The sequence below is a fragment of the Natator depressus genome, chromosome 5 (assembly GCF_965152275.1).
Source record: "Natator depressus isolate rNatDep1 chromosome 5, rNatDep2.hap1, whole genome shotgun sequence".
Lineage (NCBI taxonomy): Eukaryota > Metazoa > Chordata > Testudines > Cheloniidae > Natator > Natator depressus.
The window spans coordinates 131,536,411-131,560,581 of record NC_134238.1 but is presented as its reverse complement, the minus strand read 5'-3'; the positions used below and the strand labels follow the sequence as shown (position 1 = coordinate 131,560,581).

The 24,171-nt window shown below is 42.7% G+C and overlaps 1 protein-coding gene across 3 annotated transcripts in view; it reads right to left on the bottom strand.

Moving 5' to 3' along the window:
• The window catches only part of RAD23B (RAD23 homolog B, nucleotide excision repair protein), a 56,169-nt gene that overhangs the window by 5,517 nt on the left and 26,481 nt on the right, over positions 1–24,171 (bottom strand). For 2 of the 3 annotated variants that reach the window (XM_074953683.1, XM_074953682.1), the window contains 7 exons: positions 22,141–22,220; positions 20,501–20,784; positions 18,532–18,587; positions 12,548–12,675; positions 8,065–8,197; positions 4,992–5,118; positions 3,511–3,700 (listed from right to left, as the gene is read on the bottom strand). In XM_074953683.1, coding sequence (XP_074809784.1) covers positions 3,511–3,700; positions 4,992–5,118; positions 8,065–8,197; positions 12,548–12,675; positions 18,532–18,587; positions 20,501–20,784; positions 22,141–22,220 — 998 coding nt within the window. Of the gene's footprint in view, positions 1–3,510; positions 3,701–4,990; positions 5,119–8,064; positions 8,198–12,547; positions 12,676–18,531; positions 18,588–20,500; positions 20,785–22,140; positions 22,221–24,171 lie in introns of all 3 variants that reach the window. The other variant, XM_074953684.1, reaches the window with a different exon arrangement.

Sequence of the window (24,171 nt, the reverse complement as noted above, 5' to 3'; positions counted from 1 at the left end):
GAAAACATCCCACCATGGGGTTGGCAAATATGGAGTGTTCAGATACTCTTGGGTGGAAGGCTAAAATAGCGAGGTGTACCTTAATGGACAACGCTGCCAGGCCTTTTTGTTTTAGGTGTAGGAGGTACTCTAGGATGAGTGGTATAGGCACCTGGATTGGAGGTGTGTGATGCTGGGCACACCAGCAGGTGAACCTTTTCCACTTGGCTAGATAAGTGGCCTTGGTAGATGGTTTCCTGCTGCAAAGTAGCACCTCCTGTTACCGGTTCCAAGCACAGAAGTTCCATGGGGTTTAACCTTGAAGCTTCCAAGCCATGAGATGGAGGGACTTGAGGTCTGGGTGGAGCAGGCGACTGTGGTCCTGAATGATCAGGTCGGGGTGGAGTGGCAACGAAATCGGGGTGTCCACTGACAGTTCCAAGAGCGCGATGTACCAGTGTTGTCAAGGCCATGTCGGGGCCACCAGGATTACCTCTGCTCTGTCCCTGCGGACCTTGAGAAGAACCTTGTGCACCAGAGGGAATGGGGAAAAGGCGTACAACAGGCAGCCTCGCCAGGATAGCAGAAACACGTCCGTGACCAAGCCCAGGCTGTAATTCTGTAAGGAGCAGAACATCGGGCACTTCCTGGTGCTGTGCGTGAAAAACAGGTTGACTTGGGGAAACCTCCACCTTTGGAAGATGGAGTATATTGACATCCAGAGCACTTGTGATTACGGAACCATCTGCTGAGATGGTCTGCCAGGTAGTTCTGAGCCCCTGGGAGATAGGACGCTTCCAGGTGAATGGAGTGGGCTATGCAGAACTCCCAGAGCCTGAGGGCTTCTCAACACGGGGGGAGGAACAGGTTCCACCCTGTTTGTTGATGTAAAACATGGTAGCGATGTTGGTCTGTCCTCATTGCCATGCACTGGCCTTGCAGCCAGGCCCAAAAAGTTCGGCATGCTAGGCGTACCACCCTGAGCTCCTTGATGTTGATATGAAGGGAGAGCTCGTCCCAAGACCATAGGCCCTGCGTTTGTAGATCTCCCAAATGCGCACCCCAACCCAGAGTCAATGCATCCGTTACCAGGGACAAGGAGGGCTGTAGAAGGGGACTCCTTCGCACACCATCTGAGGGTCAAGCCACCACTGGAGGGACTTGAGTTCATGTGCTCTGGTACCATCACTACTAATTCCAGGTTCTCGTGTCTCGGGCGATAGGCCGACGCAAGCCACGCTTGCAGAAGTCTGAGCCTCAGCCTGGCATGACGGACCACATTAGTGCAGGCTGCCATGTGGCCAAGGAGATGTAGTCAACCCCTAACAGTAGTGGTGGGAATTGCCTGAGGCCTGGAATGATGTTTTACATGGCTTGGAATTATGTCTCCTGCAGAAATGCTCTTGCCTGCACTGAGTCCACCACTGCCCCGATGAACTCTATTCTCTGGGTCAGAGACAAGGTTGACTTGTTCACATTAAGGAGGAGGCCCAGTCTCTCGAGAGTGGACAAAGCCCTGGCTGGGATGATTTAACTGGGAATTGGTCCTGCTTCGAGCAGGGGGTTGGACTAGATGACCTTCTGGGGTCCCTTCCAACCCTGATATTCTATGATTCTATGATCTGATGAACCGGACCCGAGATTCCACCTGCTCTCTGGTGCGCCCCCTGAGCAGCCAGCCGTTGAGGTAGGGGTATACCAGCACCTGTCTCTTGTGAAGGAAGGCTGCTACGATGGACATGCACTTGGTAAAAACTCAGGGGGCTGTCGAGAGACCGAATGGAAGGACCTTGAACTGATAGTGTTTGTGGTCGACCACAAACTTTAGAAATCGCCTGTGCGTGAAGCAAATGGTTATGTGAAAGTACACGTCTTTCATGTTGAGGGTGGCGTATCAGTCTCCCGGATCCAGGGAAGGGGTAATCATGTTCAGGGAGACCATACTGAACTTCAACTTCACCATGAATTCGTTGAGTCCTCACAGGTCTAGAATGGATCAGACACCCCCCCCCCCCTTGCCTTGGGGATTAGGACTCTGAGCAGTGTTGGGACTCAGAGTGGTGTCTTGTCCCTGGTGGCGCCGAGGGGCGGAGCATTGCAGGCTTTCTGCGGGATGGTATCACACGCTGTGGCATTGGGGGCTTGGTGCGAAGGGCCGGGGACTGCGGTGCCATCATGTCTATGAGGTCTCTCGTGGACTCAAATGTGTCTGGGGTGGAAGGCAGTTGTACCTCCTCCACTACCTGACATAGTGAGTACAATTGCACCGAACTCAACGACGCCCCTTGCGGGACTGAAGTCGACAGTGCTGGCTCCGAAGTTTTCGGCACTGGGGGCTCCTCCCTGGGAAACGCCCCACTGGCCGGTTCCGAGGGGTTCAGTCCCGAAGTCAGGGAACCACTCCTCCCTTGTTTCCGGTGCAGCTTCTGACCCAGAGAATGGGACCAGTGCCAAGTCGTCTCCGATGGTTTCCGCACCAGAGAGCGGCGATGCTGCAGGTCTCTTCCAGAGCCCTTCCGCAGAGCCATCTCCGCTGCTGCCGGGACACTACGCACCAATGCACTCAGTGCCGGGTCCTGCCGCGCCGATGCTGGTTGCGGTCTAAGTGCTGCCTCCATGAGGAGCTGCGTCAGTCTGAAGTCCCGCTCCTTCTTCGTTCTCAGGTGAAACCCTTTGCAAATCCTGCGCTTATCCACCTGATGTGTTTTCCCCAGACACATCGAGCAAGCGTCATGGGGGTTGCCCGTTGGTATAAGCTTGTTGCAGGACTTGCAGGGTTTGAATCCTGGGACTTAGGCATGCCCTGAGTCCCCAAGGAGAGTGCAGTCGGGTTGAAGGAGAACCCCCACTCCCGACAGCGAACTATTAACACTACACTAATAACTAAACAAACTAAGGAACACAAACACTAAGTAAATAGAACTAGGGAAACGTAGAGAGCTTGCTGAGCAAGACGACACAGTTCCAACGACCGTCACTGGCAGTAAGAAGGAACAGAGGCGGCGCCGGGTCGGCAGGGTCTGTATAGAGCACTATGGAGGCGCCACTCCAGGGGACTCCACAGCCGACCTGACGGGTGCTGCTAGGGGAAAAAACTTTCAGATGACTCTGCACATGGCATGCACACACCTAATTGGAATAAGTATGAGCAATCACTCGAAGAAAAACTTTTGTTTTATCCTCTTCCTGAATAGGGCTCAGTTATGCATGGGCACAGTGGACCTTTGGCCACTTCAAATCGCAGTGTTGTGATTGCAATTGCATGGCCTTTTACAAGCTTCTCTTCTAAAAAGGCAAGTTCCAGAAGAGGTTGGGAAGCAATGGCCTTACAGCAAAGACATGATTTCCAGCAGGCCAAGACTATAACAGATTGCAAATCGGACACTGGAAAATTAACATGATTCATAGCAGTAAGGTATCAACTTCACATACAGCTTTAGTGCATGTTTTAACCTGCACAATGTCTAATCTTGGGAGAAAAAAAGATAGCAAGAGCATTAAAGTATTTTAAACCCAAAAAAGGCAGCTTACCCTCTCTATAGCTTCTTTCTCCTGAGGTGTTACTTGAATGTAGTTCATCTGACCACTTCCAGCTTCTGCTACTCCTCCACTCCCACCACCACCACCTCCTCCTTGGCCACCAGACTCTTGAACTGGCTCATTTAACATCTGAATAAAATGCTCCTGATGTTGGCTGATTTGCTGTGGTGCATGGGAGAACAAAAGGAAGCAATACACTGAAATAAAGCATGTTCAGTCCTGCAAACAGGCAACTAAAAGTGGTCTAGAGAAATATTACGGAAGCCTGGTTAATTTTGAGAATAATGCTTGGCAGGTTCTGACTGAGAAGAGAAGCTGTTATGGTTACCGTAAGTCAAGCTGCAGCTACCTCTTTACTCCCTTACACACTCTGCACCCCATGTAAAGGAAATAAGCTGTCATGCATTCTGTGCAGGAACTAAGGCGGTTTCTCCATTATTCTCACTGGCCAAAAAGACAGTTACTGAGGAAGCTTAGCTTGTCACAGGTATTACTAAAGGAATACCTACCTTCTATTGCTAACATTTAATCCTAATTCAGTTGAGTCTCAATAGCTCCCCTTTTCGGAAAAAAGCTTCTGACTTCTTCCTTCCCAACCCACTCACCATTCTTATAATTTGAGAGATGGTACTTCTAAAGAAAATGAAAACTAGGAGAATTTACAAGAGTATCTTAAGGATTTAAGGACAGTGACTCAGCATATTGAGCTGCATTAGTCAGAGCATTGCCAGCAGATCAAGGGAAGTGATTATTCCCCTCTATTCGGCACTGGTGAGGCCACACCTGGAGTATTGCATCCAGTTTTGAAAGGATGGGGACAAATTGGAGAGAGTCCAGCGGAGAACAACGAAAATGATCAGGGGGCTGGGGCACATGACTTATGAGGAGAGGCTAAGGGCTTGTTTAGTCTGCAGAAGAGAAGAGTGAGGGGGGATTTGATAGCAGCCTTCAACTATCTGAAGGGGGGTTCCAAAGAGGATGGAGCTCGGCTGTTCTCAGTAGTGGCAGATGACAGAACAAGGAGCAATGGTCTCAAGTTGCAGTGGGGGAGGTCTAGGCTGGATATTAGGAAACACTATTTCACTAGGAGGGTGGTGAAGCACTGGAATGGGTTACCTAGGGAGATGGTGGAATCTCCATCCTTAGACGTTTTTAAGGCCTGGCTTGACAAAGCCCTGGCTGGGATGATATAGTTGGTATTGGTCCTGCTTTGGGCAGGGGGTTGGACTAGAAGACCTCCTGAGGTCTCTTCCAACCCTAATCTTCTAGGATTCTATGAACTCTTAGACAGTATCTAGTACTTCAGTTTGTGGCCAAATTGGGTGAGGTGCAGAAAGAAAGCCTCCATTCCAGTACTTTCCAGTCATGAAATTGTTTCACACCCCAAAAATAAGAGGGCACATTGCTAGTACTGATGTATTAAAGCGCCCTTGCCTGATCTAGACACGTTATCCCATGGTGCTTAAGTCACCTGCAGTAGCTGGGGGTTTTCCCGTCCTATTTGCTGTAGCAATGCTGGCAGCAAATTAGGATTCTGCTGAATAATTTGTCTCATCTGCTGGAACTGAGGTTGATTTCGTAAAAATTCAAGTGGATGTCCTGCAATATAAAGAGTTATACATTTAAGTAAAAAGCAAGCAAGTTACTAAATAGGCTTCTGTAAATTAGACCAACAATATATATTGGAAGGAAAAAACTGAATTAGCTGAAGTTTCAGAGTTGGAGGGTAATGTAAAATTCCTTTCAAGGTGACTCAAGTCTTTGAAGCGTACAGTATTCATAATGGCCTTCTTACGGACAGGCTCAGAAGAAGGAATGGGCTTGGCAGCAGGACCTGTCTCACCCATGAAAGTGGCTCCTCTCTTAGGGAGGAGGTGCACTAGTGAAATGGCAGCAAAGCTTGCCTCACCAATAACCACACTGCTCCTGTTCTGTGGCTTTATACAGAGAACTTCAGTTTAAGAGAATGTCAACCAACATGGCTCAAGAATTTAGAAAATGACTAAAAAAATAAAAGCAGACTTTGGTCTCTTAAGGCCTAAGGTGGGGCTGTGTTGGGGACTAACATTTCACACTGTTCAGTTTAAAAAGTAAAATGTAATACAAAGGGATAAAGCAAAATATACGAGTTCAAAGGATCTTGTGGCTTTACAAGAGGTGTCTCCAACCCCAATGAGATGGTGACTAGAGATCTAATCTGAAGACCACTGCAGCTGAATTGCCGAGATCAAGTAAAAGTGGACAAATGTTCAGCCTCTTTGGGACCAGCATTTACTGGTAAAAAGTCAGCTTTTAAGAGGCTTTTTTCCCCCCTCTTCACAGATTGAACTGTTTCTGCGAGTTACTTGCCAACCACCCATGAACAGTAATGAGAATATATCACCTCAAATAAAGACTAACATCTAACCTTTTAAAGAACAGAACATAAATTCCAAGGGTGGTTTTCCATTCTATATAATTTATAGAGGAATTAATTCCAACAAGCATACAGTATTTTATTTTGCTTTTTAGATAAAGAGAAGGATGATTCAACATACTGGAAAAACAAAGGTTTCTGCTAACCGAGGGGAGATCAAAAATTGGTGTCTGTGAACCATATAGCTAGGAGACCACCATACAACTCCCTCCCAAATATACACATCTGAAAGATAAAAATGCAAAGCAGCAGCATTATAATATGCAGCACGGGTGTAGTTTTATTCTGGTACACACAAAAAAAGGCAGAACTTAAAGCAAACTTGTCATTACAATGACAAAAATGTAGCAGACAATTTGGTTTATTTTTAGTATATGAAGTATGAAGGACTAACAATAGCAATGAACTGACATGCTCACTGACCCTCTCCACCTCCTCACACTAGATTTCATTTTGGGAGTGCCAATTCCAAGTGTTACTCCTTTTGCCACCTTCCCAATGATGCACGTGCACTCCCTTAAGTGTCTCCAAACACCACCTCAAACTTTTAAAACTATGCAGAAGAAACTATAGGGGCTCCTTTGAAAAGTAATGTTTGAAGCTTTATACTTTGTAGTGTAACTCAGCAACCACACTGCATTTAATAAACAGGATAGGTACTTGTTAAATGCTTACGTTAAGGCAAGTTTGAGTCCTCTGAACTTAGTAGCTGAACTGGTGGGTCCCCTGCAGAAAAATGAAAAGCTCTCTGCTGCTGTGAGGTACTATATTTGAGGGGGGTATGATGTTGATGAACAGGTCCTCTTCCCAAGCACCCTCAAAGGCTTACCCAAAAGACTGATCTACGTACAGCAGAGCCCAAACTGAGATGGCCCACAGAGCATTTCATGGCAGCGGATTAAGAGCTGGGTGGACATGTAGTGCTAGCTTTCTTTCCAGCTACTTCTATAGGCCTCTTTGAAAACAGCTGGAGGCATGGAGAAGCCAGAAATAGTGGAGCCAGTCTATCTGCTTCAATTAGGGTTGGATACACAGGAGGATTAACTGGAGTCACCAGCTAGAAAGGCACATCACTGGAAGCAAAGCAACCAAGGGTCAAGTAACATATGCAGAACAGGTGGAAAGGGGACAATAAAAAGGAAAACACAGTGAAACAGTGATGAAGATTGAAAAGTGAGTTGCACTGAGGACATTTACTACATTAAAAAAAACGGGAAATAATTAATTTTATTTTGTCAACATTGCTTTTCCATGTACCATTGTTGTGGTTGCAAGAGAGGGGAGGCTCTCATGGACCACCTACTTAACAGTATTTGTCACATTTTGAGAACCCTGATTATTATTTATATTACAGTAGTGCCTAGGAGCCCTAGTCATGGACCTGGTCCCCGTTGTAGCTAGGCACTATATAAACACAGAACAAAAAGTCAGTCCCTGCCCCAAAGAGCTTACTAGTAAGTTTAAAAATTTCGGTGGCCACAAGGAGGGTTGCCTATTATTGTAGGCAATATAAAAATGGACACCTTTATAAATTAAACCTAATTCTCTGTGGTTACAAGTGGGGAAGTTTTGAAGTGATGTATTGCTACAACTCTAATCCTAGACAATAAGAAGCCAGAGGTGAGGTTGGGGAAATATGAAGCTGTCCATATCTGTGATCTCAGAAACTCAAAACCACACACATTGGATCACAGAGTGGGTATAAAACCAACAGTGGTATTTGGGAATTTGACCAACTATGGCCCCAACATTACAGATCTTCCCACCCACAACAAAAACAACGAGGAGTCCTTGTGGCACGATAGAGACTAACAAATTTATTTGGGCATAAGCTTTCGTGGGCTAGAACCCACTTCCTCAGATGCATGGAGTAGAAAGTACAGGAGCAGGTATAAATACATGAAAGGATGGGAGCTGCCTTACCAAGGGCGAGGTCGTTGCTTTTGCCGATACAGACTAACATGGCTACCACTCTGAAACTTGCCACCCACAACAAGTGTTTCCTCCAAGCAAGTTCTACTGCTCTTTTGTCTCTCACTTTGAAAAACCTCATGAACTTAAACCCACTGCTTCGACATCTAGTACAGAGAGGCTGCGTAACAGCTGCCCGACGCCCAAGACCGTCTTACCTCCTGAAGAGCTAGAAGTTGTAGTTGCAGTTGCAGCTGCCGCCGCCGCCACTGCTGAAGACTGAGACGCACCAGTGCTTGCTGCCTGAGGGGGATCCGCTGCGGCTTGAGTCTCTCGGTCTCCAGGGATACCCTAAATCCAGGGATCATGTTACAATTTACAGCATTTTCATGGGTAGAGATCAACGGTAATGGCTTCACTACACTTGCTTTGCCCTAGAAATAAGACTCAATACTTTCATTACAAATAGAAAGCAATTAATACACTACAAATCTGCAGACACTATTGCTAAAAAACCTACAAACAGCTCCAAATCATTCAATATAGCATTGAATAAACTAAAAAAAAAAAGGGAGAGAGGTCTCACCAATTTAGTGCTCTGCTAAAACTCAACATTTTGAACTGCACCAGAAGTTTACTGGTAGTTAATGCAGAGTCGCGCAGTGTTCTAATATGTTTTTTGCACGATGAGTGCTTCATTGTATGACTTTAATAGAGGAAATCAATACATAATTGTCATAAGGGCCACATCCAAATGGGAAGATTGCACTTGTTGCCAGTCGCGGATGGTGAAGAGCACTCTTGCCTAAAGCACTGGATAGTTCAGAAGTAGACCAGGATGTAGGACCCTTAAATAGCAAGTCTGTATTACAAGGGGCTCTGTCAGAGGTACAGATCTAGTTTCCTGAATTGCTCCCCTCAATATTCTTATTTGGGCTGAGCAATTCTTGGAACATTTCTTGAGGATAACATCTTGTTTCAGAAGGTGGAGAAATAACGATGGGGCACCCATTTTAGACTTGATTTTGACTAAAGAGAAATTGGTTGTGAATCTGACAGTGCAAGGTAATTTGGCTGAAAGTGAATCATGAAATCGACCATTTCTTGGCTAAGGAAAGAAAGGAGTGAACAGCTGAATAAGGACAATGGACTTAAAAAAGCAGACAAACTCAGAACTGGTAGATAGGGTCCCCTGGGAAGAAAATCTAAGGGTTTGGGAGTTCAGGAGAGCTGGCAGTTTCTCAAAGAGACAACATTAAAGGCTCAACTATTCTGATCCAAAGCAAAGTAGGAAGAACAGTAAGAGGACAATATGACTGCATTAGGAGTTCTTTAGTAACTTGAAAAATCAAAAGAGGAATCCTACAAAAAGTGGAAACATGGACAAATTGTTACAGGTGAATACAAAATAGCAGCACAAGCATGTTGGGACAAAATCAGAAAGGCAAAAGGCACAAAATGAGTTGCAAGTAACAAGGGGTAGAGATAAGAAGAGGTTCTATAAATCCTCTCTTGCTTCTAATGTAAAGTGTAGGTCCACTACTTAGCAGGGAAGGAGAGCTAACAACGGATGACACCAAGAAGGCCAAGGTGTTTAATGCCTATTTTGCTTCAGTCTTCACTAAAAGGGTTAATTGTGACCAGAACGGTTAACTGTTACCACAGTTAATATTTACAACAAGGAAGAAGGAACACAAGCCAGAATAGGGAAAGAACATGTTAAAGAACATTCAAGTAAGTTAGATGTATTCAAGGCAGCAGGGCCTAACGAAATTCATGCTAGTGTATTTAAGGAACTAGCCGAAGCAATCTTGGAACCATTGGCAATTATCTTTGAGAACTCATGGAAGACGGATGTGGTACAAGAGGGAAGGGAAAATACAGTACCTCTATCTTTAAAAAGAGAACATAGGACCTGGGGAATTATAGGTCCGTCAGCTTAACTTTAACACCTAGAAAAATACTGGAACAAAATTATTAAACAATATGTAAGCATCTAGAGGATAAGTAGTAATAGCCAACATGAATTTATCAAGAACAAATCATGCCAAACCAACCCTAATTTTCTTCTTTGACAGGCTTACTGGTCTCCTGGAATTGGGCGGGGGGGGGGGGGGGGGAGGGGAAAGAGACTTGACATTTTGATTTTAGTAAGGCTTTTGACAAATATTCTCATAAGCAATCTAGGGAAATGTGATTTAGATTTAAATTACCTAATGATGGGTTCACAACTGGTTGAAAAACTAATCAAAAGAATAATTAGCAATGGTTTGGCATCAAACTGGGATCTAGTGGGGTCCCAACAGGGTTCTGTCCTGGGTCTGGTATTATTCAACATTTTCATTAATGACTCAGACAATGGAGTGGAAAGTGTGCTAATAAAGTTTGCGGATGACACCAAGCTGGGAGGAGTTGCAAGCACTTTGGAGGACAGGACTAAAATTCAAAATTACCTTGACAAATTGAAGAATTGGTCTGAAATCAACAAGATGAAATTCAATAAAGACAAGTGCAAAGTACTACACTTAGGAAGGAAAAAAAATCAAATGCACAAATACAAAATAAGGAATAAATGGCTAGGTGGTAGTACTGCAGAAACGGATTTGGGGTTACAGTGGATCACAAATTTAATAAGTCAATATGATGTAGTTGTAAAAAAGGCTAATATTTTGGGGAGTATTAACAGGAGCATTGTATGTGAAACACAGGAAGTAGCTGTCCTGTTTTGGGTGCCACAGTTTAAGAACAATGTGGATAAACTGGAGTGAACCCAGAGGAGAGCAACAAAAATTGTAAAAGGTTTAGAAAACCTGATCTACAAGGAAACATTACAAAACTGGGCATGTTTAGTCTTGAGAAAAGACAACTTAGGAGGGACCCGATAAGTCAATGGTGATCAACTGTTCTCCATATCCACTAAAGGCAGGACAAACAAGTAATCAGCTTAATCTGCATCTAGGCAGATTTAGGTTGGAAACTGGGAAAAATTTCTAACTATAAGGCTAATTAAGCATTGGAATAGGTTACCAAGGAAGGCTGTGCAATCCCCATCACTGGAGGTTTTGAAGAACAGTCTAGACAGACACCTGTCTAGGTGCAGTTAGTTGGTTCAACCTCAGTGGTGGCACAGGGTGAGGGGGATTGAATTAGTGTTTCTCAATGACTCAAACATGGCAACCTCCTTGCCGGTCCCTGAGATTTCCCTGACACAGTTTAGGAAGGCAGCAAGCTGGTCCCTGGTATCAAAAAGGTCGAGAAACACTGGAGAGGACGATGCCTCAAGGTCCCTTCCAGCCCTACATTTCTATGATTAGCCAGCTCTCTCTCATCAAGTCCCAATCCCAGACATACAGGAACTATGCGGAAGTTTACATCATTAAAAAAATTCTCTTACTGCTGGCTTACTAAACAGCTATGTAAAGAAATTTCTCTATTATAGACCAACACTGTGAAACCTAGAACATTAATGGGGAGGACTGAGATCTCTTTACATCTGTTATGTAGTGCAATGTTTAGTCCTCACAGTTGAAAGCTTGAAGTCAGTTTCATAAGCGGTTATACACAATTTATGCTGAAAATGAGTCATAAGTAACAAGTGCAGCATTGGCTTAAAACTGTAAGTAGTAACGTGAAGGATTTACATATGAACGATGCCTACGAAAAACTGTTACCAATTTGAAAGCTTCCCAGAAAGTTTGAGTTTTTTTCCTTCCTCAGTCTATAGGAAGTCCTGTTCACACACAATCTGAATATCTCAGCTTCAAAATAAGCCAGAAATTAAGTTCATTAAGCATGAATGGGGAATAGCAAAGGGAAACTGATCTCTGGGATGTGACAGTTTCAAATGAACTCAAATGTAGCCAAAGCTAGAGACACTGGAAATATGCATTAAATAACCAGCTGTCCCACTGAGCTTCCATACCCATTTTCATATTTTTCTTAGTTTCCAGAGCTGCTTGTAACCTATCAGGCTGAGAAACAGAACTGAACGTAACCCAATACAAAAATGGAATGAAGAAGATTTTAACATGAAGTAACATAACAAGATTCACTTGGACTTGTAGCCATTTTCCATTTCCAATCAAGCAAATAGAAGTGCACTGCATTTTTAAAGCCAGTCTTACCACAGACAGGTTGTATCTTGTTCAGCAGATTGATCAATCAACTACTATTTAAAGAAAAACACTGAAGTCCAGACCCTAAGTTATTATAATACATACAGGATATGCTCCCTAGGTTCTATAGCACGATTCGCACCAAGGATGAACCAACAGCTTTAAGGGCTTAGTCTGTTTTGTGATACTATAACTGCCAATACAAAAAAACAGTGACTATCATCCTCAATTGGTCACAATAAGAGAACCATTTTTAGTTAATTGATACAGGCAGTATCCAACTGAGACAGGTCATAGCTAATTAAACCACACCACATCAGCTTCCCAATTTTTATACACACCTAGCATACGCAGCCAAATAAATGAGTACAAAATATGGCAATCACAAAATTTAGACGCAGGTATCGCCCTTAAGGCAGTAGGCTCTTGAAAATCCATTTCTCAACCTGCCAGCCCCTCTACTTAAAGCTGCTGTTCCTTTGTGGACTTTTACTCATCTTATCTCTTTTAAGGTTATCAAATCATTCAAAGATTAAATTCTTCTCAAAAGATGGGGAGAAAGTGAAAAGATGAAAAAATAGCTCACCATTAGAAGGTATTCCACTGCTCTGTCAGGATTGTTGAAGCTGGCTCTCAGTGCTGCAATTACTTGCTCTCGCTCATAGCCCATTGACATGATCTCAGTCACCATATTCTCATAAGACTGACCTGTCACTAGAGGGGCAAAAATAACAGTTTTAAATGCAGTAAAAGGGTGCAAGCAGACTTTGAGAAATACCAAAACTGAGACATTCACTCAAGAGGAAGTGAAGGAAAGTCACACTAAACTTGCCAAATTCTGATTTCATTTTTCAGTATGTTCAAGTTTTGTATTAAGCAGTCAACAGGATGGCAGAGTTCCTGGGGACAGAGCACAATACAGGCTTCTATGGAAGATTCAGTGTGTTGGTGACACTCCTTGTACTAATAATTCCTCTTCCTCACTCTTCACTAAGGTCAAGGGCATCTTCACAGCTATCTAATATTCAGTTCCTGGCCTAATTTAAAAAGCTTCCTGCAGTTTAAGGCTGGAAATTAATCCAAATAAACCAAAATCTGTGCCAGATTGCTTTGGAAAACCAAATAATGGCTTAACACAACAGCTGGAATGGTCACCAATGGTAAGTATAGACCAACTGACAGTTGATAACCTGGTAAGGAGAAAAAAGAAAAGGAGTACTTGTGGCACCTTAGAGACTAACCAGTTTATTTGAGCATGAGCTTTCGTGAGCTACAGCTCACTTCATCGGATGCATAGCATATGGATAGGATATGCTATGCATAGGATATGGATAGCATAGGATATGCTATGCATCCGATGAAGTGAGCTGTAGCTCACGAAAGCTCATGCTCAAATAAACTGGTTAGTCTCTAAGGTGCCACAAGTACTCCTTTTCTTTTTTCTTTTTACGAATACAGACTAACACGGCTGTTACTCTGAAACCTGTCATGATGGTAAGGAGAGACAGTGAAGGCTGCCTGGACAGCACAGTAAAGCATTGGATGGATCAACCCAAGATGGCAGAGAAGGGAAGTTCTGAAAAGTAACAGAAGGCTTGAAGTGCTGTTTAGTGATGCAACTTGTTTTTTGTCCCCCGCCCCCCTCCCCAAACAGTCAGTGGATAGTGAATTGGGTCCAACAAAATTTTGAGTGTTACATATTTATGGCCCTATCAACTGACACCTTCCTAACTTAATAGATTCTAAGTCCACAAGGCATTCTGATCTTATCTGTCCTCCTGTATGATATGGGCTACAGGACTTCCCTAGTTTATTCTTGGATGAACTAGAATATCTTTTAGAAAAATATCTAATCTTGATTTAAAAATCGCAGAGATGGAAAAACCACCAAAAGTCTTGGTAAATTATCCTATTAAAATACTACACTTCATTTCTAGTCTGAGTTTGCCTAGCTTCAAACTTGCAGCCATTGGATCTTGTTTTCTCTGTCTGAGAGATTAGAGAGCAGAGATAAGATTAGTGCCCTTTATCAAATGTCTGTTTCCCATGCAGGTACATACAGACTGATCAAGTTATCCATTAATCTTCTCTTCATTAAAAACTGATTGAGCTCCTGCGGTATCACAGAAAACATAGGCAGCAGCTTGGTGTACAGCCCTCCAAGGCAGGGCTTTCTACACTAGGCTGTTGCCTCCATAGGTCCCAACACTAAGGTAAAGGGGAAGAGGTGCACACGTGCCCTGCCTCATCATATGTAGCATACTTAAAAATCTTTTAAAGGGAAAAAATTCAGTGTAAGAGCCTAGAAAGTACATTCAGAGACATTACTATTAAATGCAAAAAGCAGTCATTTTACTCTAAATGCTTTGCTTCCTTTCTTTAAGAAGAGCACGTTACACAAGTCAAGTAAAGGGCTGATTCTACCTTGAAATGTAACCTGACAACCTTCATGGTGTGGTGAGGGGTTAAGTATGGCAGAGCTGATCAGTACTAACTGACTCAATGGGACTGTGCATCACTGTTCTAGGTACCAGTGACACAGTCCGGTCACTTAAGTAAGGTTGCTAAAACAATTCACAATTGCAATTACAGCAACTAACAGTTTTGTTTTCTTGTTAGTTATCCATATTCTAAATTTGTTAATAGTACTCTAAGAGTACTAAGTAACAATGGAAAAGAATCTCATGTTTTAGGGCTGGCTCCCACTCATCTCCCTCACCAAGCACACAACCTGGGTGCCGCTGCACATGCAGCCCCAAGGAGGGCAGGGGAGGCCTGGGAGCAGGACAGCGAGCAGAGTGGGACCAAGCAACTGCCATGCAGGGACGAGAGCAGCAGAGCTCCTGGCTCAGCACAGCTGGAGGAGAGATGACCCCCAACATCCAGGTAGCCGGGAGCCGCCAGGCTGGGCTGCATGTGTTTTTCCTCTAAAACCTATATTAAATATCTAACTTAAAAACAGACAAAAATAAAAGCCAACCAAAAACACCTTCATTGAACATCCCATTTTAAAAATTACGAATTGCAAAGTTTCATGCTAATTGTTTGACAGCCCTGGAGACTGATGTCCTAATTATCCTCAGTCTAGAGCTGGAGAGCCTAATTCTTAGATTAGATGGTAGTTCAGCATCAACCTTCTCAAACTGAAGTCATTCTACTGCAACAGTCACCAAAGGAGCTAATTATGCAGATTATGTACTCACATGCCCCTTATGGGCACTGGAGTGCCATCAATAGCACCGCCACAGTTAGGAAACAAGGTGGGCAGTAGTTTACCTGCAGTGCATCATGTTCCTAGGGCTAGAGTGTTGACAATTGGGGGTGGGGCGCACTAGGGACTTTGGGATAGGGTTTCTCTGACTCAGATTTGTGCACAGCAGTGTGGATGCCAGAGCCCCAGGTTTGAGCATGGGTCAGAAAACTCAACGTGTTAAAATGCAAAGTAGATGTTCAATTCCAGGATTCCCTGACATGCATCAGCTGACTGGAATCCCACCAACCCTAGGCTTACACTGTTGTGTAGACATACTCTATTATCTACAATGAATTTAGGGGGTAAGTGGAGATAACATACATAAGAACCACTGGTTTATCCAAAATAACGTGGTAAACCACGTACAGAGTTGGACTCCCCATGGCATTAGTAACGTCAATTCAATATTAAACAAAAATCAGTTTAATTCTGAGTGACTACCACCTTAACTAAAATGGTCAATACAGGGTCAATAACTTTGGCCCAGGTTTAAAGAAGTCCATGCACAAGTTATTGTGGTTGTGCGTGCATCTGCAATCAGGGATTAACCATCATCTCTCCTTGGCCTTCCAAGTTTCCAGAAAGAAACTTCTTAAAATACGAACTTGTAAAGTAACTGATTTGTGTTTTGAGAAACAGTGTCAGAAAACCAGTGCAAGTACAATTATCTTAGGTGAGGTGATCTTAATCTACAAGATCAGCAATTCTTTCTACTGACACATCAATCATTTACTCATACTACAAATCACAAACTAAGACTGGCAAAAACATGCCATAGCGCAAGTGAAGAACACCATCACTTCTGGTCCCTAACCACATTAAACTGGTCACTTTTTTCAAGTGCATTTTGTGACCACCCATGTTATCCAGGTGTACACGAGACCAATACATGAATGGGGAAAACTAAAGGAAATCTGAAAGAGATAATGGTCAATTTATTCTAGCTACTGCAGTCATAGAATAATAGAATATCAGGGTTGGAAGGGACCTCAGGAAGTCATCTAGTCCAACCCCCTGCTCAAAGCAGGACCGATCCCCAATTAAATCATCCCAGCCAGGGCTTTGTCAAGCCTGACCTTAAAAACTTCTAAGGAAGGAGATTCCACCACCTCCCTAGGTAACGCATTCCAGTGTTTCACCACTCTCCTAGTGAAAAAGTTTTTCCTAATATCCAACCAAAATCTCCCCCACTGCAACTTGAGACCATTACTCCTTGTTCTGTCATCTGCTACCACTGAGAACAGTCTAGAGCCATCCTCTTTGGAACCCCCTTTCAGGTAGTTGAAAGCAGCTAACAAATCCCCCCTCATTCTTCTCTTCCGTAGACTAAACAATCCCAGTTCCCTCAGCCTCTCCTCAGAAGTCATGTGTTCCAGTCCCCTAATCATTTTTGTTGCCCTCCGCTGGACTCTTTCCAATTTTTCCACATACTTCTTGTAGTGTGGGGCCCAAAACTGGACACAGTACTCCAGATGAGGCCTCACCAATGTCGAATAGAGGGGAACGATCACGTCCCTCCATCTGCTGGCAATGCCCCTACTTATACAGCCCAAAATGCCATTGGCCTTCTTGGCAACAAGGGCACACTGTTGACTCATATCCAGCTTCTCTTCCACTGTAACCCCTAGGTCCTTTTCTGTAGAACTGCTGCTGAGCCATTCGGTCCCTAGTCTGTAGAGGTGCATGGGATTCTTCTGTCCTAAGTGCAGGACTCTGCACTTGACCTTGTTGAACTTCATCAGATTTCTTTTGGCCCAATCCTCCAATTTGTCTAGGTCCCTCTGTATCCTATCCCTACCCTCCAGCATATCTGCCTCTCCTCCCAGTTTAGAGTCACCTGCAAACTTGCTGAGGGTGCAAACCACACTATCCTCCAGATCATTTATGAAGATATTGAACAAAACCGACCCCAGGACCGACCCTTGGGGCACTCCACTTGATACCAGCTGCCAACTAGACAGAGCCATTGATCACTACCCATTGAGCCCGACAATCTAGCCAGCTTTCTATCCACCTTATAGTCCATTCATCCAGCCCATACTTCTTTAACTTGCTGGCAAGAATAGTGTGGGAGTCCGCACAGGCTAAGATGAAGGAGCAAATCTGAATATTGGCAATTTATGCATCTACAGTCAACAGCAATCCATGCACTCAAATTTGATTTCTCCAGTCACTCCTAAGTAGTGTTAAAGCAGGCTTGTGACTGGTACTCTAGGATTCACTTTTTTGTTTTAACAATCCATCAGTACCTCATTCATATTCAGTTGTGGATATTCTAACCTGCAGTGAAACTTGGACTGCTTCAGTGAAAAAGGAGTAAACAGTCAGCTAACTTACACAGTGAGAAAGACTGACAGATGTGCCATCCATCCTTGTAGCACATGACGGGGGAGCAGCAGGTTTATTCAAGTGAAGAGAGAGAAAGACCTCTCCATAGAAAGTAATCTCTTTACTGGACAGACTGTGGAACTAAAATGTCCTTCCATAAAATCCTCTCTGGGATGTACTACGGCCCAGAGGCCAAAAGTTAAAGACAAGACTGAGTCAGGATACCTGGGTTCTAGATCCAGCTCTGCTAATGTGATGTGTGATTCTTGGGCAAGTCATTTCTTTTCTAAGTCAGTTTCCACATTTAAAAAAACGTGAGTTTATGCCCACTCACCTTTGTGAAGAGTCTTATGAGTTATGGATAAAAAGCACTGCATGTGCTATAAATGAAGACCAGCAACTCACTTCACAGATCACTGCACTGTCTCTAGAGATAATTACTGCCAGAGACCATTTGTGACCAGAACTGCATTCAAACTAGTGACCCTAAATTCACTAGGTGCACACGCTATATAGTACTGTCAAAGTTGAAATGGTTGTTTCAATTATGTGAACATAATGGCTGAGGGTGGAAGTCAGAGGAGGGCATGTATACACATTGGTTGTGTTTACTGGCCACAACATAAAACAAAACACACACCAAACTCAGCATTCCATCCAAACCAATTCAAGTTGAATCATTGGGAAAGAGTAAAAGAAATCTGGAAAAACCAGAAAGGCTGTTATAAGTTTGTTTTCCCATCTTTATACAACACATCTTTGTATATAAGTTAAAATAACCTCTGTACTAAAGGGAGAAGAATGCTTACTTGAGGCTGATTTTACCACATTTACTTCTGTTCTTTGGGAACAGTGTTTTGATTATAATCCTGAGGATAAAAGGTATAGTAGAGGAGAGAAGGCAAACAACTTATCTGTTAACCCACCATTTATTTTGGCTGCAATGAAACAAGGTTTAAGTGCAAGCTAAAGTTTAGATAAACACTTACCAAGTGCACTTGTAGCATCCTCAAAAAGGTTGGATCGAGAAGTATCACCTGATGTACTGCAAGATAAAACAAGATCTCAAATATACGAGTTTGGAACACATAATTGGTAAGTAGAAGCAGCATCTGTAACTCTATGTTATTTCCTAAAGGAGTTAAGGGTGTTTAAGACCTGGTATGAAGCCAGAATTTACATACTTCTGTACTCTACGTAAATGCTACTGTTTTTAACCCTTACTCTTGCTGACTCCCATCAAGAATATCTACATTTGGAATACCGTTTATCCATTCAAGAGCTGACACCTGCTTACCTAAGCAATGCCTTCAGGGCTGGGAGAAAAGTAAGGGTAAAACGGGATTTTCGTAAGTGCTCAGTGTTTGCCTAACTGCTCCCACAGAAGTCAACAGTAAAACTGACATTGAATTCAGTGGGAGCCGAGTTGGGCCAAGGCAGAGCACTTTTTAAAATCTCTCAGTATTGCCCCTTGAAGGACAACTGATCGAAGTTTACCCATTCCCTTTAAAATTCCTGTGACAGATGAAGACCTTTGTTCCCACAGTTTGTCTGAATCCACTTCCAAAAGGCAACCATTCAGAAAACACTGTTTAAATGGATGTGAATTTTTCTACATATAAAGAAAAATGTTCTGGAAAGAGTACCACACTATCATTTGACACGGACAAGATTTACCAGAGCTAGAAATGCTACGAAGCGAGGGGAGGTCTGTTTTTACTAGCCAATGCCAGGGAAATCCACATCCATACTCCAGAGGACAGTTATTTAAGAAACAGTTTGAGCTATTTGGGTTGATGGTAAAACCTCCTTCCACGATCTAGCAAGATTTTAAAAAGAAGATTCTATTTCCATTACTACACTCTTCCTATCTCTAATTCAGAGTTGGCATTTACACCAAGACTTATTTTATATTCAGCCTGAAGTTTTATTTGTGGCCTTCCTCTTTTCTCTCCAACAGTTTCTATGCCATCTTTGAATCACCTGCTCCCCTACCAGTCCACAACATCACTTGAGTGAATTTTAATATTTACAATCCAGAAGTGTATTTAACTAAGTGCATTTTTCTCACTTGTATCAGTCCATATATGAAGTCATTCAATAACCAAGAACTCTCTCTCTTCAGACCCGTTTGTGTGTTTGAGGTATTTGTTAACTACCATCTTCAAAATGAATAGGGAAGGGCAAACAAGAGCTAGACAAGAGGTTCTCAACCTCTGAACTCCCCAGAACGCAAATGTCAAATGCAATTTGTCACAACCCACCCAACTCCCATAGACCTTCGCAGCTGGGTCAAGGATTGCTTTTATTATGAATATTTTCCAATAGCGGTAAGATGCAGCTCATTTATTAACCCTTTGGGAGAATAAGTCAATCTTTTGGAATCTGTTTAGCAAAGGTTAGAATGATAGATTCCTTATAAAATTATTCTTTCCAGAAACTATGTGAGATTCTGGTCAGAGTAAGAACTTAACAACAGGTCTAGTGCATCTGACTAAGATGTTTCAAAACATGGTTTTGACCTTCTGGAGGGCAATTCATTTAAGTCCAGAATGGCTTTACAGACATTAATTCACTATGGATCACAATACCCCAGGAAACAGGAAAGTATGCTGAGCTTAGATGGGAAAACAGAGTCACAGTAATTCTGTGACACACACAAGGTCAGAGATGTCTGTGACAAAGCCAGAAATAGAACCTGGATTTCTCAAACCCACAGGCTGGGATTCAATCGTAAGACCGTCCTTTCCCTGAAAAAAGGGTAGTGCACGCTGCAAAGCTTCACACCGGCCAGACAGCCATATACACACTATTGTAATGGAGAAAAATAATTAGCCATTCATTTCATTCCGCGTCCCACTTTACTGGCAGATTCAATTTAAATCAAAGCTAAACGAAAGAATAATGGCCAATTTCACATAGAATGGTTTCAACAGTTTCCAAGTGGCCCATTCATACCTGTCAGTTGATGTTGGGCTGATAGCAGCTGTTGCCTCAATGGGCTTCTCTGCTGGTTTCTCTTCTTTAGTGGCACTTACAGGTGCAGGTTCACAAGCCACTGCAGCTGGTGTTGGAGGGGCAGGGGCAGGGGCTGGGGCTGGGGCTGGGGCAGGGGCAGGGACTGGCAGAGAGGCTGGTGCAGGGGCTGCAGCAGCCGTTGTAGTAGAACTAACAGTAGCAGTGGGAGCATTTGATTGCTGCGTTGTAGCTGGTGACGGTGTTGGAGCAGCTGCTGCTTTGGGCTACAAAAACAATGGAACAGAAGTAAGAGAGCACATTCCTGCCCTAGGTATGCTCTGCAAGGACCACTTACGCTTCAGATAGTAACTTGCAAACTCAAACTCTCCATTTAGTGGATTTTATAAAAGACACTTAAAAATATGAAGGTGAATAACTGAAAAACCTAAATTTACAACAGCTTAAGTGTCTAAAGATACACATTTTTAAAGGCCAGAATTTTGCAATCAGAACTGATTTATTGAATACATAATTACAACATCCAGTACTATGTTAGACGCTTCATGTTTGCTTCATAACCAAGTACATTCAAATCCAATTAAAAGAATGCCTACTCATTTTTATAAGATGTACATTTCATAAATATTCTATACGCAAAAATGTTTATAGTGGAAATTCTTTAAGATAATCATCAGCAAATTCTTGATGAGTGTAGAGAGTGCAAGGTCTGACCACACAAATTTGAAAAAAGGTGATAAAATGAAAATATGACATTTAACTGTTAATTTGTTGGAAGGTAAGGTACCAAGAGTTAAGATTAGACGTGAATCCTTAATATTAACCTTAACCCACTGCCAGTATGCCTAGGTACTAGAGCACCATTTTCAAAATAGTGCAGAGCATTTTAGCTATGTAGTTATCACTGAAGTCCATAGAAGTCATGCAGTGTCTTCAATATAAATTAGTTAGCAATATGTGACAGGTTTGCTATTACAAACACGATGGTTTCTACAATTCTCTCTTCCCTACCACTCACCACTTGAAACATGTAAAAAACTTATTTACATTCATTAAGTCCTCATATATGGTCCCCTCTAATTTGCCACAGCTGTCAAAATTCACAGCTCATGTCACAAATCATGTTTTTTCCTGGTTTAAACTGTTGAAGTTGACACAAAGGACCACAGGTCATGAGTTCTGAAAGGCAGCCACTAGAAACTTTGGAAGTTCTGAACCTGAGGATTTAATACTGGTCTTCCTTCTTTGGTGAATGAACTCATGAACAGGAGGACAAGAATGTAATCCAAGTAGGCAGAATGAAACAAGGGGAGATTGTAAGAAAGGGTGAACGGTAAAATTCAGACTCCACTTATCAGCCAGGAGCCATCAAAATTTTGTTGGAGATTTTTGCATTCTAGTATTGGTGTTCATTATTACATACTGCAACATTTACGCACAGTGGAGTGGATAAAGGACAAAGTTTCAACTCTGAATCTCTCTCACGCGCGCTCACACACTCTTCATGAACAACATAACTCTCAGATAACTTAAACAGACTTTAGTGGTTCTGTAATACTGAGAACCACAGTAAGAACTCTTTACAAAATGGATGTGATTTTGATGAGAAAATTGCAACTTACTTTTGTTACCATAACCACCACAAAGTTCTTCTCATCGATTTTGTATTCTTTAAGAGCAGTATCATCATTAAGGATTTTACCTAGCAAGTTCAATATGAAAGTTATCGAGCAGTCATTTAACAGTTTGTTAGCTCATCTTAATATTCCATTAGTGCAAACAGCATCAAGTACCTAAAAAATAGCTTTATGCAGACACTTGAATATGCATAAGCCAAAGAAGAATGTTTTACCCCTAAGCTCCGTCTGCAGAGCTCCCAAATAAAATCTTCCTGCTGTGTCCTTCTATAGCACAAGTTATTTGAAGCCAGTTCTGACTATTCCGACAGAACATTTTCAGCACAACACCAGCAGTGTCAAATATGCTCCATAATATTGAAAACAGGATCATCATCTCAAGGAAAAGGTTTTGTTCACCCTTTCTCAAAATTCATCTTTTCAAACAGTAGAAGAAAGACTTCTGTGTATCAATAATTAATTTCAATCAAATAATTTAAATTTGCCTATAGTGCTTAAGAGAAAGGAAAAAATTTCAATATCCTCCATGCTTTATATCCCTACTGCATGATTGTGACTTGGTTAGCCTTTCAGAGCCAGCAACTGATCAGCATAAATGTTTCTGCATGAGGCAAGCTTGTGACTCCGCAATTTTGCCAATTTAAACTTAGGAGACTCAAATACTGGCTTTATGTGAAACAGGCTTAACCTTTTTTCCATCCTGTCTTGCAAAAAGATGAAGGTAGAGACAAGACAAAAAACAGTCGTGCCTTTCTAACGTGCACCACCATTGTTGATTAGCATCTTTTGTTATTAAGCAGAAGATGGTCAAGTATACTTAAGTTCACCTATACCAGTTTGGTTTAAAACTTCATTATCCAAAACAAATATCCTGTAAAAGTAGTCTCAGTTATACCATCACTATAGAACTCTAGTCTGAGAAATTAGGTGAGAGAAGGTTAGAGAATACTATCCTACTATAAAACTGAGCAATAGTCTCAGTTCTAACAGTCAGGTTTCCTGCAAAGGCAGCAAGTCTTGAGAAAGGGTTGGGACTAACATACATATGCACTTTTACAACTGATCCCATTCCCACATTAGTGGGGTTTAAAACAATATGCTGCCTCAGCTGTAGTTAATAGGATATTTCCTTGGCCCTGTGGTGTAGGAAGTCTGGGCAACCGAGGATATGAACAGAAGTGTCTCACACTCAGATGGCTCCACCTGGGAGTTGAAGGTAGACTTGAGTCCTAAATGGTTTGGTCATTTGAACACCAAAGGTGAAATGTGGATGCAGTGTCTGAATGGCCAACGTTTGCATTGGTCTATTTGCCCACTGAAGATCCCTTAAGGCTTGCCTACATTACCCACAGGATCGATGGGCAGCGATCGATCCAGCTGGGGGAGTCGATTTATTGGGTCTAGTCTAGACACAATAAATCAACCGCCGAGCGCTCTCCTGTCGACTCCAGTACTCCACCGGAGTGAGAGGCACAGGCAGAGTCAATGGGGGAGCATCAGCTGTCGACTCACCGCAGTGAAGACACTGCGGTGAGTAGATCTAAGTACGTCGACTTCAGTTATGTTATTCACGTAGCTGAAGTTGTGTAACTTAGATCGATCCCCCCCCGCAGTGTAGACTGGGCCTTATGTATCTTGTAAGCTGTGTGGGAAAGGAACTACCACCGTGTGTATGCACCGGACTCTGCACCACACCCCCAAAAATACTGTGTTAAAGTCTCCAGGGACTACTGTAGTATAAATACAAAACAACAAAGTTATCCTCACCTTTGAGCAGTTTACTGTTTAAAGCAAACCACAACAATTCCACCAGGTTGAACCAAAGCCTAGCACAGTGCTTTTAAAAAAAAAAAAGCCAAAATAGGCCCTCCCCATTCACCTTCCTGAGAAAGGATTTTATGCCATGCTTGACATAACCAATGACACCAATACCTTACTTTAAATTTAAAAATAAAAAAATCTTTGAGCAATAATGGTGCAAGCTAGGATTATGGAAACACGAGTCTTGACTCCTTA